The 18,314-nt window shown below is 37.2% G+C and overlaps 1 protein-coding gene across 3 annotated transcripts in view; it reads left to right on the forward strand.

Annotated features, from left to right (window-relative positions):
- ctnna2 (catenin (cadherin-associated protein), alpha 2) overlaps positions 1-18,314 on the forward strand; it is a 227,923-nt gene that overhangs the window by 147,613 nt on the left and 61,996 nt on the right. For all 3 annotated transcript variants that reach the window (XM_077571045.1, XM_077571046.1, XM_077571047.1), the window contains one exon: positions 429-581. In XM_077571045.1, coding sequence (XP_077427171.1) covers positions 429-581 — 153 coding nt within the window. The remainder of the gene's footprint in view (positions 1-428; positions 582-18,314) is intronic.

Genomic DNA, 18,314 nt, shown 5'->3' on the forward strand with positions numbered 1-18,314 from the left:
CCTCTTCTCCTCTCTTGTGTATCTTAGTAGGGGTCTTACATGACTAACCCCATCCCTCTATAAGATAAAGCACCTGTCTGTCATGCTTTCTGTACTGTTCCCTCCAGCATCTCATCAGACATCCCAGTGTGTGCCACAGGGGTCCATTTACTTTCTCATGAAACAACCGGTCCCTTGCCACTTGGCTACAAAATGATTCCATAAACAAAGATAAAAGTTGTAGTGTCTTACCCTCGTAAAAAGGCCTTATGGGAAAAAATTACGCTTTGTAAGCAATCTGCACTCCGTCCAAATAAGAGTTACTTTCCACTTTTTCATTCTCTCTCTCTCTCTCTCTCTCTCTCGCTCATATTCCTGTATGATGTTAATGAATGAATATTGTGACCTGGTTGACCCACTCTCTTCATCCCATCTGTATTCTATTCCAGTTGAGAAAGGCAGTGATGGACCACATATCAGACTCATTCCTGGAGACCAACGTCCCTCTGTTGGTGCTCATCGAAGCGGCCAAGAGTGGAAATGAGAAAGAGGTCAAGGAGTATGCCCAGGTGTTCCGCGAACATGCCAACAAGCTTGTGGAGGTCAGTCATAAATTATATATGTACATACATTCTCTCTATCTCCCCTTCACACACACATGCATTCCTATTCACTTGGAGCATGTGCAAGCAGGTCAGGGCATGTGGGAAGCAATTATGATTTTAACTGGCCAAGGGAAGGCAAACCAGGCCTATTGAAAAAGAACAGAAAGAAACTGAAGAAACATCCTGACATGTATTAAATGATGCATGGAGAAGCCGATGACAATTTGGAGAACTTTGAATAGCTTCGATAGTAAGACTAAAGCTACTGCTTTCACATGAGCCTGCAGTCACGAAACAACAGCAGATCGGAGCTTGTATAGAGTTCATGCCTTATTTTGCCATTTGTCCTTTTGTAATGGTCAAAGTAACCATGCAGCATATTACAGTAACATTTGTTTGTTTTGAGCAGCCAGCAAGGAAGGGGGAAAAAAAATCTATTCTACACGTATCTGAGTTCGCCAACAATGTGACAGTCATGTTGAGCAAAAAACAAAATGAAAATGAATGAACTGTTTTTGTGACAGCGCCATGTAAGTTCATGACCCATACTGGAAATTGGTTTGGCATGTTTGGCAATTCTTGGCACTTTGTGTTTATAATATGAACAATGGAATCTGACATAATAATAGTGCGTTTAATACTTGCATAAAGTCTGCTAAATCAACACTTCTGAACGCCACTTATAAATTAAAAGAAACAGTGGTTGTGCTGGCATCGGGACCATGTTTAAAAAGATCCCACAAATGCTGATTTTTGTTTGTCTTGAAGATTTACTTTTAAATCTCAATGAGAGTTAGGCCCAATTTCTATATGACCCTCGTTCTGCATTAGTAAATGGAATATAATTCACGGTTAAATGCAGGCATGCATTTAAGGTTCAGTTTAATGTTCCTGATTATGATTATGCCACGTCCCCTTCATATACCCCTTTTCCTTCTGTGAATGTAAAAGTGAAAATTGAGCTGCAGAAAGGTCTTGAAAAGGTTTTCAAAAGGCTTAAACATAACTATCCTGTGATAAATCGCACTGCCCTTGAGCCGGAGTTCCCTTTTGTTCTCATGGCCCATTCAAAGTAACCTTTTGCTTAACATACTGTCACTTAGGACGACACCGCTGCTTCCTTTGACTTGAGCTGAGAGTGATTTGAGTGACCTTTTGGTCCACCCCGACTGTTTGCTGATGAGCTTGGATACCTGACTGATGTCGCCCTTAAAGTCTGTCCTTTATGCATGACCTTCAAACTTTGTTCAGCCAAGGACATCAGAACAGATAAAATCTGCTTTAACATTGTTTTTGCGTTCTTCTACGCCCATGGTTTATGGTGTTGTTTTTTTATTTTTATTTTTTTATGTAAAGCACTTGGCATCAGGTACTCTGTCATTTGTATGCTAAAGAGACATTGCCTGTGAAATAGCTTATTTTAAGCCTGTGTATTTGCAGTATGTTGGCAGGTGAGAAGCATTTTACTCTGACTAGTAGAGGCTGCCATATCTGGATCTTTACTTTGATCCATGCAAATATAACAATTTTGTGGAGGCAATTTAAATATGCACTGCGGATTGAAAAAAGAAAAAAACATTATCTGAGAGTAGAGGGTGCAAAACAGGGCAAATGACTATTTAGCCACATTCCCATCTACAGAGTATAAATGTATGTTCTAAGCATTTGTTATTTTTTTAGCTAGGATACTTTTTTATATCGACCATAACAAGAATTCAACATATCTATAAGTTTATGTAGTGGTAGTGGTTGAGGTCATTTACTTAATTGAATGCAGATGGAACAAGTTGTGCACTGACTTGTATTCACACCCATTGAACCTTTTTTCACATTTTGCCATCTTAAAAGCGTGAACTTAACATTGATGGTTTTTGTTTGAGATTGTGTTATCCACCACCACAAAAAAGCACATCTGAAAATGTGCTGTGCATTTAGCCTTGCGTCAATACTATGCAATTATTTTGGGGTAAGCCTCTACAAGCTTTGCACATCTAGACACTGACATTTTTGCCAATTCTTTTTTGCAAAATAGTTCAAGCTCAGCCATATTGGATGAAGAGCATCTGTGAACAACAATTATCTAGTCTTGCCACAGACCCTCAATGAGATTTAGGTCTCGACTTTGACTGGCCCATTCAAACACATATTACACAATATTATTAGACCTAAACCACTTCTTTGTAGCGCTGGCTTTTTTATTTAGGGCCGTTGTCTTGCTACTAGCTTTCCTATCCTTGCTGAAGAAAAGCATCCCCACAGCATGATTTGTCCACCCCCATGTTTCACAGTGGACTTCTTAGCTCCTTGTCTGACCAGTGCTGTCCTCTTAGGTGGACACTGGACAGCCATGTCTTGGTAGGTTTGCAGTTGTGCCATTTTTTATTTATTTTTTTGCCATTGTGGGATGATTGCTTGAACCAAGTTACTTGAGATGTTCAAAGCTTAGTAAATGTTTTATAAATTGACCCTGCTTTAAACTTCCCCACAACTCTATTCTTGACTTTTCTGATGATTTTCTTGGTTTTCATGATGCTGTTGCTGACTGGTGTTCTTGCAAAACCCGGCGAGGCCTCATAGAACAGGTGTATTTATACTGAGAGTAAATTACACACAAGTTAACTCTATTTACTAATTAGGTGACTTATAAAGGCAATTGATTGCATTGAATTGTATTTAGGGTCGTCAGAGTACAGGGGGGTGAATAGAAATGTACACCACACTTTTCAGATATCTATTTGCTTAAAATGTTAAAAAAAACTTACATAATGTCAGTTTCACTTTACTATTATGTGATAATTTGTGTTGGTCTTTTATATAAAATCTCAACAAAATATAACTTAGTCATTGCAAGGTCACAACTGTCAAGTGGTATGAATATGAATTTTTCAAAGCACAGTATATTCACAATAAGAATCACCTTTATTGGTTAAGTATATTAAAAACACAATAAATTGCTCACCGGTAGTTTGAGCCACTCGAGCACTACAGCAAACACTGATATAACATAATATAATATGATATGATATAATATAATATAATATAATATAATATAATATAATATAATATAATATAATATTTTTTTAAAAAGTTTAAAAGTATCAAGTGTTAAGGGTCATATGCTTAATAATCTGGGAGGCCCTAACTGTTAACTTTTAAATGCCTGTGTGTGAACAATACCTAATATCTATGAGGCAATTACAGTTGCCACCGGCTATCCTGAGGGGATAGAGCGAGTCATCCATTTCAGGAGAGACGCTTAATTGTTTTAGGTGGGCTCAGTGATTAAGTAAAGCATAGCATCTATTAGAGTGGAGGCCACTATTTGAGGAAATACGACACAGCACAGGCTTAAGGAAAAATGATGGTGTTGTAGTTAAGTTACATGTCTTTTCTTGTATTTGTTTCATGAAGTGGATTTACAATGTTGGTTGATAGTCAAATCTGTTAAGCAATAGCAATGGCATTTGTGAATATACAAAGTTGTCTTACAATCTTAGGAGGAACATATCTTTTGGAGTCTGCATATGTACAGAGAGGAATATGTCACTAAAGGAGTAGTTAATATGATTTCCTATATAATTGACTATGGCCCTGGGTTTCATCAATAAACCAACAAAAAATGTAAGTAATGTTGCAATGTGATGTGATGCGAATGTTTTTGATGTCAAAAGATTAAGTTGTTTTATAATCGATATAATCAATGTTCTTAGTTTATACCACATGCTCATAGTACTTCTCTTTTCTGATTCCCATAAATAAGTAAAAGTATTTCTCGTTCATTGCAATATACTTTTTTCACACCTAGTCCGTTGATCATTATTCATCAATCATAATTATTCTGCTCTAGCATGGCGTTTTTTTGAGATGTCAAACGTGTGCTTTGATTCTAGGAGTGGGAAGTAATTATCTACATGAATCATTAGCTCTTTTACTTGTACGGAAGCCTATATTTATTTAAAAAACTGATGCAAATTATTCTTAAAAACTGATGCAAATGATTCACATTCAATCTACCCTCATGTTAAAAGTCTCATCATCTTAGCATTTTTTATTCTCTTCCCACATGCCATAGTGCATTTCTACTGTGGAGGATGGATACATTTTTGACACTGTTGTATATACTTTGCATCTTCATAACATTTTAGTAATTTTGCATTCACAGCTTAGCATCAGTACATTAGTACACTCCTCGCTGGTATGTTCTTATTATTAATTTAAGCACAAGATGAATATCCAATCTTTTAAAAAGTTGCCATGGTTTCTTTTTATTACCACTGCAGGGAAAATGTGCATGTGCCAGAAATTCCTGGACATAGAAAGGACGTTACGCTCCATCATTTTCTAATGTCGGAATAAAATTTCCCCCTGACCTTGACTCTGTCTTAGTCTTTCTCGGGAAGTACAGTGCTGTTGGAATACTTCCTACTGTAATGTTGGCAGTACCTTCCTTTGCATAAGTAACACTTTTAAAATTTCAGTTTACAGTCAGAGTTAGTCATTTCAGTATGTGTGCCAATTGGTTGTGATTGGTTGCTCAGTATTGTTCATTTGATTAAACATCATTGCTCTCCTTTTTTTTCTTAAAAAAAAAAACTCTTTTTTTATATATATACTTATATATATATATATATACACACATATATATATATATATATAAATATATATATATATATATACATATTTTTTTTGTATGTGGGTGAGTATGTGTATGTGCGTGTGTGTGTGCGTGCGAGCGTGTGTGTATTCATCAGTTCACCTAAAGCCCATTAAAAAAAATCCCATACTAATAATATAATATAATAATAAATTGCCAAATGCAGAAACATCAATGTAAGTTATCACGATGTAGTGGCTCTCGCTAACAGACAGAATTAAGTAACCAGAATTAGGTTAAAAAAAATTATATTCTATTCTATTCTAATTCTATTCTATATTGTTTTATCTATGTGAACATATATTGTGATATTGGTAATAATCTGTTGTGTTTAGGTTCAACCTCTATGATAAAAAAAAAAACCCACACACACACAAAAACGTAGAACTGGAATAGTAGCCTATAATTGGTACTTGCTACCATGTAGTCCAGGATTTACGCTTGGCATTGAGAAATTTTTGTAACAAAGTGTCAGATTTTTTTGCAACAGATTTAAATCCTTAGCACCTGTGCAGCTGACTCAATAAACTACTTAATAATAACATTTTAGAAAATGCTTAGTCACTTAAACGTCATTGTTGCATTAGTGTTTGCTTCTTTACAGCAACAACCTTAATTAACATGAGCAGTGTGAAGGAGAATATCATACACTCATAGATTATTCATAATCAATACATTGGTAAAAGCAACTAATATTTAATACTTGTTTAATAATATTAGGGAAACAATATATATCATTCTGAAGGCTGTCATTATGTATTGACTTCACTGAATAGTTTAACCAGTAATTAAATGGATTAGAAGCAGATCTATATGCAACATGACCAACATGAAACCTTATTTTGACTTTTTTTTTTTAAGTGTCACAGTATACATAAAATATTTAATCTCATATAACAAAACAAAATAACCAAAGCTTAATTTGAGAATTCCTGCACCGTTGACAATCCACTTAATATACGTACATTTGTATGTGTCATTGACGAGGAACAAAAGCACTCAATTGTATACATAAGTGGTTCCTTGATCCTCAATGTGCATTTCAGAGAGAGAGAGAGAGAGAGAGAGAGAGAGAGAGAGAGAGAGAGAGAGAGAGAGAGAGAGAGAGAGAGAGAGAGAGAGAGAGAGAGAGAGAGAGAGAGAGAGAGAGAGAGAGAGAGAGAGAGAGAGAGAGAGAGAGAGATCGATCAATTTCCGGATGAATTGTTGAACAACGAGGAGAGTTTTGAAATATGACTTTAATTTGTTTAGTGACCATGCTTGTAACTCCTAACACTTGTATCACAAATCATGTTTTCCCATGTAATGAAGTGAAATGCCATTAATCCGTTCTAGCTTCCCTGCTAAAAGATTGAAAGCACAGTAACATAGATGCTAATTAGCATTAGCATTAAGCTTGTGGGCCGGAAGGCTAAGCTATGGTTGTTTTAAATTCTCTTTTCAGTTTATTTTGACAGGTACATACTTGACACATACTGAAATGGTACCATCAAAATATAACAAGATATAACAACATGCTGCAGTGTCTGAGCAATTCATTGAGCTATGACAACGGAAATGTTCATTCAATACAGTAGCTAATAATGATAATATGACCTTCTGATGCAGGCTAAATCGAATGAAAGGTCTGACCGGCAATCTTTTATATATCAACTAAAACCCAATATTTTGCTGTGGCCTTTTGACGTTGTGTCAATAAATAATAACGAAGAAATGGTATTGATAGAAAACATATTACAAATGCAGCACTGAAGCAATAAACACACCGTGTACAGAACAAATACATAAATTCTGACTTTTATCCTGATTGCAAACACTGACATACTCAGTAGATTTCCCTTTTGGTGTCTTTGTAATATCTGTGAGTCAGTGCTCGTGCCTCTGGGGTATTTGGTCATCAGCCCATTTTCTGAAGAATAACAGCTGTGCTCCAGGATGCAATCAACCAATCTTTTAACCTCAAGATGACATTTATATTATTTGTGTTACATCTCTACTATCTCTAACAGTGAAAGAGGGAGGAACAAATAGAAATTATTATGCCACTAAGTATGTGCTCATAAAAAGACTGCCCCGCCCTCCCAAAGCCAATTCCCGGCTCCATTATCCTCACAGAACACAATGATTGGTGGCAGTGGTTGTGACACATCAGACCAAACCTTTGTCGAGCAATTTGGAGTTAGCTCCCCAGATTTCCTCCACAAGCTGCTATATGTTCTGTGAAAGTGATGCACAACAAGTGGTAGTGGAATTCCAGTAAGATTTTTTTTCTCTTTCCCCAATATATGACACTAAGTGCATTGAAGCAAGATACGAGTTGCTAAATTAGAGTAAAAGAGGAAGATTTGATGTATCCCTGTTATGCCAGGCTTCAGACTAGTAGGATCTAAAATGAAATACGGTGAATCAGAAATCCTTGACTCTGTCATGGGCCCATGGGGGGGCTTAGTCATTTCACTTTAGATGCCCCATAATGTCCCTTTCATCTGATTCATTTATCATCTCGTTTTGTGAATAATACTGCAACACTGCATCCATGTGCTTTATTTTTTCTTCCTCATTGAAAACCTTGGGATGGTTTTGTTTTATTTGACATAGAATGATTAATGTTAGGTTTGCAGGACATATTAATTTATGGAACATGATGATGGAACAATTTAGTATGACCTTGATCTCCTACAAATGCAGTGCTATGAATAAAAAATATAAATTGTAGATGGCATGGATAAACTGTAGTGTCCAATAGGATAAGTTTCATCATCAGAGCCACTTATGCCCAGGCCTTTCCAACCAACACAGTGAATTTTGTAGAGAAAGTTTGACTCTATTTAGAGTCAATTTTTAGAGTCAATTTTACTATATTTTAAGAATTGGAAAAAAAGTCACTCAACTTGGGAAACTGCCACACTGAGCTATTCCACTCCTACTGTTTGCTTGTATCCAAGAGGAGACCAAACACATTGTTTTTGGTCTCTTGGATTTACAAAAATTCCAGCTGACACGGGTGATATACTAACACATAGCAGAAGCTGCGTGGCTCAGGGAGTAGATCGGCTGTCTCCCAAGCTAAAGGTCGTAAACTCGTTCCTCAACCCTTGAGTGACTTTTTTTCTAATTCTTTATTTTACCCTCTTCCGAGTGTAAATAATACTATAAAACTGAGTCTATTTGGTCCCACTCTGAATAGAGTAAAATTTACTCTACAGAATTTACTGTGAACGTACAACTCTGGTTTGGAGAGGAGGAACCATCCTATCCCCAGTGTAGCGCTCCACCATTCCCTCAAACACATCCTTGTTGGTTGTAAGACTAACCTTGCTCAAGGGAGATATGCCTGGCATTACACCAAGTGCTGAATTGTTTGGATGAACTTGAGATTCAGAGGGTAACCCCCAATGCTATTCCTCCAAAACCCCAGACTTGAACATTCTTCATGCGGAAAGGGGATATAAGGCACACTAGTGTATCATGACTTTTACCCACTTAACACAGCTTGGGACTGGGAAATGCAGGTAGATCCAAGCCAGAGGCAGTGACCAAACTGGGCCCAGACCTGGTCCATGGACCAAATTCTGCCATTATTTCTTCATCAGGAGAAAGAAAATGATGCGGGATTTAAAAGCAAAAGGATGTGGTTTGCCAAGCTAATAGCTAAAGCAGAATATTGTAAAGGAACTGAAGAGCTTGCCAAACAGCATTTTAAAAACATGTAACTGTTCTGGAACAACAACATATGGACACATGAGACAAAGATCAACTTGTGATGAGAAGAGGAGAGTATTGAGAGGGAAACGGTCCCCAATTGATTGCACACAGGACATGGATCCTTCACAATAACATGCAGAAAATCAAATGCAGATGGGCCACCACTGGCTGGTGTGCAGTTAAAGAGGTAAGTTGAATTTACTACCTTGTGTATTAAATAAACTATATAAATAAAGCTGCCCCTGCTACAATGCGTTAGCTCCCGAATTAACGGCTATTTGGGAGTACTAACAGTTTGCCCGCGAGCTAACAGTTAGCATGCGGGCTAATGGTTAGGACATATTGATAAAAGTAAGCAGTGATTGTGGTTGATCTAAATAGTTGCCCACAGGTGGGGGCACTACCAGAAACCCTGCCTAGTGGTGCCAAATTGCTTAGGAACGCCACTGTGTCTATGAGTTCCAGACTTCATGCTGCAATTGACTCTCTGAAAGCAGCACTTCCATATTTTGGACGAGACAGTGTGCTAACCTGCAGTTGCTAGGCTAACCCATAGTGATAAAAATGACAGTATTAAACTCTTCAAAATAAACTCACTGTCTGCTGGAATTACGTCACGTTACCATAAATGAAGTACTGTACTACATTTGTAATTGCTGCAGTTGAGTTAGGCCTTCGGCAAAACCATCAACGCATCCATATCTGGTTTAATGAGCCGTTCTCAGTTTGACAGTACATCTAAGTCCGTGTGCACATAGACTTGCAACTCTCAACTTTATAGACCACAAAAACAACCACAACCATAACAAAGGGATGTGCATAAAGAGTGAGCATGAAGAGAATAGAAAGCTTTTATTGGCATGGCAAGGTGCAGATACAGCAAAGTTTAGGTTTTGAAAAATAAAATAGTATTCATTACTAGCACATAATTCTACCATGATGAGGAACAGTGTTCCAACGGTTGAAGAGTTTTTCATTCTCCTTGATCTTAACCTCGTGACGGGTGTAGCGGACAGTGCCTTGTTTGTCGGGAGCCCAGCATGGAAAGAAGGAGAGAGAGAATTGGAGCTCCATCCTTCAAATGACAGATTTGTTGTTGCCATGGTGAAATTGTCTCACCGAATGTAAAATTTTCCATCTCCTTTGTAGCACTGGCTCACTGGTAAACATGTTCAAATAAAAATCTGAGTTGAATCGCCAAAGAGAACAGCAGGCACGCCACATAGTTGGCTGAAGGAGCTGCCCCCTCGGTCTTTAAAAAGTCACAGCTTCAGATGACATTTCCTGTTTGAAAAACACCAGTACACGCTATTGAATACAGTACAGTGGACCATCGCATACTCGCAGTCCAGCACCTGCGGACTCGCGTGTTCACAGATGTTTAAAAAAATGTTCAATGTCCAAAGCTGACTTGGCTGGAAGCTCATTTCAAAGGTTCCGCGTTGGTAAACATCGATAGGGCTGAAAATGATGCAGTTTTTGGCTAAATACGCCGTTTAGAAACCAAAATATGTGACCTACGTGAATCGTGGGGAAGCGATGAGAAAGTAGGATCAGGATTTCGATCAATCAATTCCAACTTTTTTCAATTTATACATAGATTTTTGTTATTTGCAGTTCTATTGCATGCAAATAGTGGGGTTTACTGTATCCCAAATATATTGTAATCTGAGCGTAGACTAACTTTTTTTTACACTCATTGTTTACTTTAATTTGTTTGTTTTCTGCCTTTATAATTATTAGTCATGTACAATATTATTTAAAAAGTATATATTGGTGTGCACCCAACTGCACTGCAAAATGTTGTTTCATTGAACGTCATTTTAAGGATAAAAAATTGTCAGTCAAATTACCGGTAAACTCGACATGTCATTACAAGTTCCGTGTCTTTGAATGTTTGAAATGATTTTATTTTTTGGGAGGTCTCGAAGTTGGTATCAAATTTTGGTCATAATGATCTAAAAAGGTCTTAAAAAAAAAAAAGGGTCTAGAATATAACTTGGTGATTCCTGCAAGAACCGTGGAAACCCTAGTCGACTACTAAATTTCTAGAACATAAGATAACAAGATATTAGGGGTGTGAATTGCCTAGTACCTAGCGATTTGATTTGTATCACAATTCATAGGTCACGATTCGATTCAATTAATCCCGATACAAATCTGCAAATTGATTATTGCGATTTTTTTAACTCAACTTTAGAAAATACTAATCAGTAAACTTGTACACTGAAAGATTTGTATGAAAATGTATTTATTTATCTGAAAATTCAGGTTGTTCCATTAATATAACATTCTTCCATGCTTAATGTGTGAATCCTAACCCTAAGTAAGACGTTTTGTTGAATATTCCCATTAAAAAATGTATGCTTAAAAATTGATTCGGCCGCATATTGAATCGATTCGAGAATTGCGCGCTCTAATATCGCGATATATTGCCAAATCAATTTTTTCTAACACCCCTAAAAGATATATTCATAGTCATTCATTTCATTCATTCATTGAACATAAGCGTAATTATGACTTACATGTATTGAGTGCATTGACTGCTTTTGCAGAGCCGCACACGCTCGCTCAGCTCTTCAAAGTAAGCATGCTCCACCAAACTAGTGGTGTAACTCTTCCTGTGGCTCATCCACAAGCTCTTAATAAAAAGGCGAATGAAACCATTTAACTGGCTATTTGGCCCTCACAGACAAGCAGGTTAATGGCTTATCAACAGTCTGTTCTCTCGATTGTAACTGATCTTCTTGTTTTTGTCACATAGCCTATTGATGACATTGAGGTTTGAGTGTCCGGACACATTGTAAAAAAGCTCACAAGGCTTTGTGAGCATTTGAATGAAATCATCGGCTTCTCTAAAAGCATTTTGTTTAAATATTTTATACCAGACAGGCAGCCAACCTCGACATGTCTGCTGAATAGCTGACAATAGATGGAAACACATTGCACACAAGCCTGTTTTGTGGCTTCATAGTTATTATGAAGATTACATTTTAAAACAGAGGTACAATAAGGATGTCTGTAAGGATGTCTGCATTTCATTGTATGCTTAATTTAACCCCTGGGCGTTATTTGTCCGTTTTCTGGCTTTTTCCTGTTTTTCTGTTTTTCATCAAAGAAAAAGCATTTGAAAAAAATACACTAGGGACCTGGCATTTTACCAGGATTGTTTAAAAAATGTAGAAATTCAAATTGGCGCCATGCTGTAATTTATAATTATTACCAAACAGGAGGGAGAGATTCACACGAAGTTGTTGTAATAATGCCCGATTTTGGCTCATTGACTCCCATTATAAATCACAGTTTTTGATATGCTGTAAACCTGATGTGTTATAATGCATTTTCCGTGATTACTGATGTAATCGCTTCTTTGACGAGTCATAAACATGAAAATAGAGGAATTTGTGTGTTTAGAGTGTTAACACAAAAATCCACTAGGTGGCGCCAAAGGCTAATAAATGAATACAAAATGCATGCATAAAAAATTTATATTGCTATGACTTATGGACTTGTTTGAGCCTCTAACTATGTCATATGAAATATTCAAATTAGTATTTTATATATATATACAGCATAGTTAGTCTTGCTATTAGCATAATACTGCTATTATTGTCCATAGGGGCATTAAAAAAATAAAATAAAAACTATATATGTATAGATAGGTCTGATGCCACTGAACATTTTGAGAGGTTGAAAGTGAACAAATATTCATAAATGACTAATTATCTCACTTCAAAGGAAATGCCAGATTTTGGCAAAATTACAAGAGTTTTGTGCTATTCAGAAAAATGCCATTGTGAAAAACTGGGCATGCATAAAAAAATTATATTGTTATGACTTATGGACTTATTCAAGCCTCTAAATATGTCATATGAAATATTCAAATTAGACCTTTATTTTTTCCTTTATACAGCATAGTTAATTTTGCTGTTAGCATAATACTGCTATTATTGTCCATAGAGGGCATTGAAAAAAACTTCTTTTTTTTAAACTATATATGAATAGATAGGTCTGATGCCAGTGAACATTTTGAGCGGTTGAAAGTGAAATAAATATTCATAAATGACTAAGTTATCACACTTCAAAGGAAATGCCAGATTTTGGCAAAAATTACAAGAATTTAATCAAACTATAATAACGCCCAGGGGTTTTAACTATACTTTGGCCTTCGACAATGTGTCATCCTCAACAAGTGGTTGGTATTGAGAAAATATTATAAAATGAATTTAATTTGACCAAATATAGGATTGGCATGATATGAGTTAACAGTATAGACCCCGCAAACTTGTGTTTTGGCACCCCGGTTTCAACTAAATGCTGCTTTGTTTTCAATAAGTTTTGTTGTTGTTGTTGTTGTTGTTGTTGCTGGTGGTGGTGTTTTTTTGCTGTTTTTTTTTTTTTTAATTTGGGGCTGTTTATCAGCATATTTGTCAAGTCATTAAAAATTGGGAGTTTATTTTTATTCATCTCCCTCCTAACGCACTTCAACGGCCATCAATTATAAGTGGAATTTTGCTATTTGCAGGCAGGCCTGAACCCCAGTCCCCACAAATAGTCTACAGTTCTGTATACAGTGTTTGATACAGTCACTGTCAGGCCTCCTATGTCCAAATATGGTCAATTGCATCTCCCCCCTTTGCTATTCGTCAGTCTACACATGATATGTTATTTTTACAATTTATTTCCTGATGTGTTTAACAATGCAATGTTAATGGCTCAACTCAACAAACATGACATTTGCTTGATTTCCTGAAAAGTCATGGTTTTGGAAATGTGAGAATTCTACCTGACACCCGCAATGTATTTTAATTTAACAATTTTAAATTGTAAATGCTGCGATTGGCTGGCAACCAGTTCAGGGTGTACCCCGCCTACTGCCCGAAGCCAGCTGGGATAGGCTCCAGCGACCCTTGTGAGGAGAAGCGGTTAAGAAAATGGATGGATGGATAAATTGTAAATGTTCGAAAATAGGTCTTTACCATTTTTTGCTTCCCATAAATCAAAATGAATACAGTACTTTCTTAAGTGTGACACACGTATGCCCCCCCCCCCAAAAAAAAATACAACACTAACTCCAACTGCTCACACATTACTCGCAGCCTTGATTTGAATGTTAACACTGTTCATTTTGTGTCATTGTGGTTCCACTTCAGTTCTGTAGATTTATATTTACATTTTACTGTTGCCAACTGTTAAAGAATTTGCAATGAAGAAGACATTCGAGCCCTCAGTGCACGATGGAATGCTAATGATAACAGCATGCATTCATTATCAATTTTTTTCATCCCGTTGCCTACTGGTGCTCGTGGTGTAAACTACTGTAAGTTCAGAGACGTAACAACAACAACAACAACCACAACAATAACAAAAGCAGTTCTATTCATGTTAAATTCCTTACATGCTGGATTGCTAATGCGGAAGTGAAATAAATCTCCAAGGCCCTTCTCCCTCTTCCCTGAAGAGAAAAGCCCCAGTTTGAGTGTTCACTTGCATCATCAAAGGGCTCCCCTTTCTCATGTAATATTAACATGTGCTAAATAAGTGGCAAACAGCGGCAGCAATGTTTACACAGCATCAGCACCGACTTGCAAAGCCACATAGTGCGGCTGCCTTTGTATTCAAAGCTTAGGATGCTCTGACAACCCATGGGAAGCGACAAGATTATAGCATAGGCTCACTGTTTTACAAGATGTCTAATTTAGGCACACTGCATGTTGCCTCTTCATAGGCTTTCATGGTGCCAAAGATTGTAATTAGTAGATAGCTCAACCCCCCCAAAAAAGATAGAAATAAGTGACAGATAAAAAAAATCTACATGCTCTAATGGTCACTGACATTGGAATAGACTCCCCGGCAGTCTCTTTTTATTTTGTTGTTTATTTTGGAGGTTGTGGATGTTTTTTTTTTTTTTTAAATAAACTTCAGTTGAGTTGTTCAATCAGATTTAGCCTCTATGTGCTCCCATGTCAATTTAATCTGCCCAGGACCTTAAGAGTCAGTATTGTTGACCTTAACCCTGGAGAACCCACGGGGTCAAATTTGGCCCCTATAAATTTTGCTACTCAAATAACAAAGACCTTTTTTTTTTTTCTTTTTTTTTTTACAAATTTAACTTCAAAAGTCCAGAGTGCCACCTCTGACCCCTGCACGGGGCCATCTAGTGGATGAATATTGCACTTACATGAGCCAGAGTAGGTGGTGACAAGATGGCTGGCAACGTGCTGTTTTGTTGAGCTTGAAATCAATCCAAACAAAACCATCTTCTCAGCAAACCATCAGATGGTAAAATTATATATTTTTTTCAATCCTTTTCATATCATGTTGCAGAATCCCTAGGACTATGTTTTATACAGTGGTACCTTGGCTCACGAACTTAATTGGTTCCCACAGAGAGTATGTGAGCCGAAAAGTTTGTCTTCCAAACAAGTATTTCCCATAGGAAACCATTGAAATGAGAATAATCCGTTCCCAGGTCCCCATAAAACACAATTTTCTACTAAAAAAGCCTTAAAACTACACAAAATATACCTTATTTTATGCATAATAAATGTGCTATTGTATTGTAATTAAAGAAATACAATGTACTGTATAATAAAGTGTTTTTATTTGCAAAACTTGCAACTTGCCTTTGTGATGGTACAGTATGGAGTGGGAGGAGGAGGGAGGGAGGGAGGGAGTTACTGTTTGGAAGGAGAGTCCTCCGGTGTGGCTTCTCTTCTTTGCTTCTTAGGAGACTCTTTATCCTTGTTGCTGACTAAATTACCTCTTAATTGACACCTGTTGGTTTCTGAGTTGTAAGGTCTTACGAAACTGAGGCATCACATTATCATTCATCATGTTGGTGATTCTCATAGCCACAGTTTTTTTCTGAATGGTACTGTTCCATAAAAGCCTGCATATCACTCCACTTAGTTAACATGGTCTTGATGCTCTCACTTGATGCTGCAGCCATCTCCTCCTCCTCGTCCTCACATGACAACTCCTGAATGGCTTCCTTCTGCTTGTCCTCTTGAAGGCAAATCAAATCCTCTGTATTGAGGACCTCATTATGAACTTCCAGGTTGCCTCTTGATGATATCCGAGTGAAGTTGCCGTGCTTTCTCGGCGATAATACCCGGGACGCTATGTCACACAAACGCACACCTCGTTCGTGTTTTTCGATGATCTCCTTCTTCTGCTCGACCGTAATTTTCTCTAATGTCTTCTTAGGCTTAACACTAGCCTGTGGTGGGGTCTTTTTCGGTCCCATGATAGCAAAAGTACACTCCAAAATGGTCCAAAATGTCTACCAAACACAAACCACTTCCGCACTCAAAGAAAGGGGGTGACGAACTGGGACGCCGTGAGCGTGCGTCAGCTTCTCGTGATTTCTCGTGTCGCGTGATTTGGTTCGTCCGCCGAAAACTAGTTCGTCTGCTGAGACTATATGCTCGCGAATTTAATGTTCGTGAGGCGAAAAGTTCGTGAGCTGAAGCGTTCGTGAGCCGAGGTACCACTGTATATATATTTTGATAAATTAGCAACTCTGAGCTAGTTCAAAAAACAAGGGTTAAAATTGAAAAAAACATATATTTTGGTGTTCAGTGAACTTATAGCAGTCATTTAATGTATAATTCATAATTTTCCAAAGAAGAAAAGGGTTCTTGGGTTCTCCAGGGTTAAACTAGATTAGCAATTGGACTGTTTCTTTAACCGATTTCAAATTCCCCACACAGGGTTAGCTAGCTGGCATACAATGTCAGCATTTCTGTCTTCTGATTGCAAAACTCTACAATCAAGTTGGACTAGCAAAACACATATGTAGCAATATGTACACATTAATACAATATATTTTTCACAACCTATATTTTAAGGTAATGCTCCTGTGAAAGCCAATGAAACACTTGGCGTGACCAGGAAAATATAGTGAGACAGTCATCTGTGAGCAGTTAAACTTTTTTCACTCTGGCTTAAATCTGGTAATCAAAAGGCTTTTGAGGTGAAGTGGACTGTCATCGGCAAATCAAATCTTCTGGAAATTAGTCCCATTAATCACAAAGTGCTTCATTTAGTCCTTTTCTATGTACAGCTCTGAAGTGTGTCTGCGTAAGAGAACAAGCAGGAGAGACCGGGCCCTTCGTTTAGAAAGAGTGAGAGAAAGACAGAAAATGTTTGGTGGTGCAGAAGAAAAGCAATCAATTCTCATTATGGAAAAGAGATCATCCCTCCTAATTAGAGCCACGGCTTTTTTACCACAGTACAAATGCAGAATAACGCAAGCTAAGGATGTCAAGCGCTGCCCACTGCTGACTAATTAGGTGACTGAAGGGGGAAAAAAAAGATGTTTTTGTGCCAGATAGTTTATTACGACTTAAGTGCAATGGTTTGAACCAGTTATGTGAGCTCTTCATGAAACACACTGCCTTTCACATTCTACCTTGCATTCGGCAGAAAGTTGCCAAATTTATTACATTTGTGCACCAGCTAAGCCCCACAGATCACATTGGTCGCCCGCAGGCCTGTTCCGCTAGTGATGAAAATTTTCAATTTTCTAGGAATGCTGTAAGAGTGAACATTTGAAAATGTGAACATTGGCAGAGATTTATGAATGTAGATTTTAGCCTCATTATTTTGAGAAATCATAAATATGATCAGGAAATTCTGATAAATTAATACAACTAATTATTAGCTCATTTAAACCCAAAAACTAAATATGCTTTTTAATGCTTTGTTCGTCACTCCCAAAAACATATTTTTATATGTTTTTATGATTTGTTTTGTTTTTATGCAAGAGCATACAGAAGACTTTAATGCAGCTTCTAAAATTACGAGGTGGCTTATAACTGATAGTTATTACAAAAAAATGGCCAGCAGGTGGCAGCAGAGTATAAGAGATTGGCCAAGGCCATATTGCAACAAGCTCTTTTTGACAGGAATGTGAATAATGCTGAAACTATACTATACTATACTTTTTTTCCTGATAAAAGAAGAGACTCTAATATTTATTTTGGTAGATTCCATGTTTTTTATAGCAATAGAGCACAATATTCTGGGGGCCTTGCGAAATCAGTCAAAATCCAGTAAAACAGCCGGGTGCAAAGAGGGTTGCTTCAGTGAAAATGGCTAGGAGTGAATGAGTTAATCTGTATGTAGACAATAGACACTCTTCAAATGCATCTGACTACTTATGTAGACAATGACAATGCAGATTGTGTTTTGATTTGACTCTCTCAAATTAAGATTTTTTTGTTACAGACGAACTTTATGTGCACTCGATTTCTAATGTGATTGTAACGTATCTGTGATGCAAATACAAATATGTTGGCGTAGTGAGATGACGCTCCTGGATTTCTTCATGTCGTGGAGACCTCTGCTAAAGAAAGAGTTGGGGA

The sequence above is a fragment of the Vanacampus margaritifer genome, chromosome 7 (assembly GCF_051991255.1).
Source record: "Vanacampus margaritifer isolate UIUO_Vmar chromosome 7, RoL_Vmar_1.0, whole genome shotgun sequence".
Taxonomy (NCBI): Eukaryota; Metazoa; Chordata; class Actinopteri; order Syngnathiformes; family Syngnathidae; genus Vanacampus; species Vanacampus margaritifer.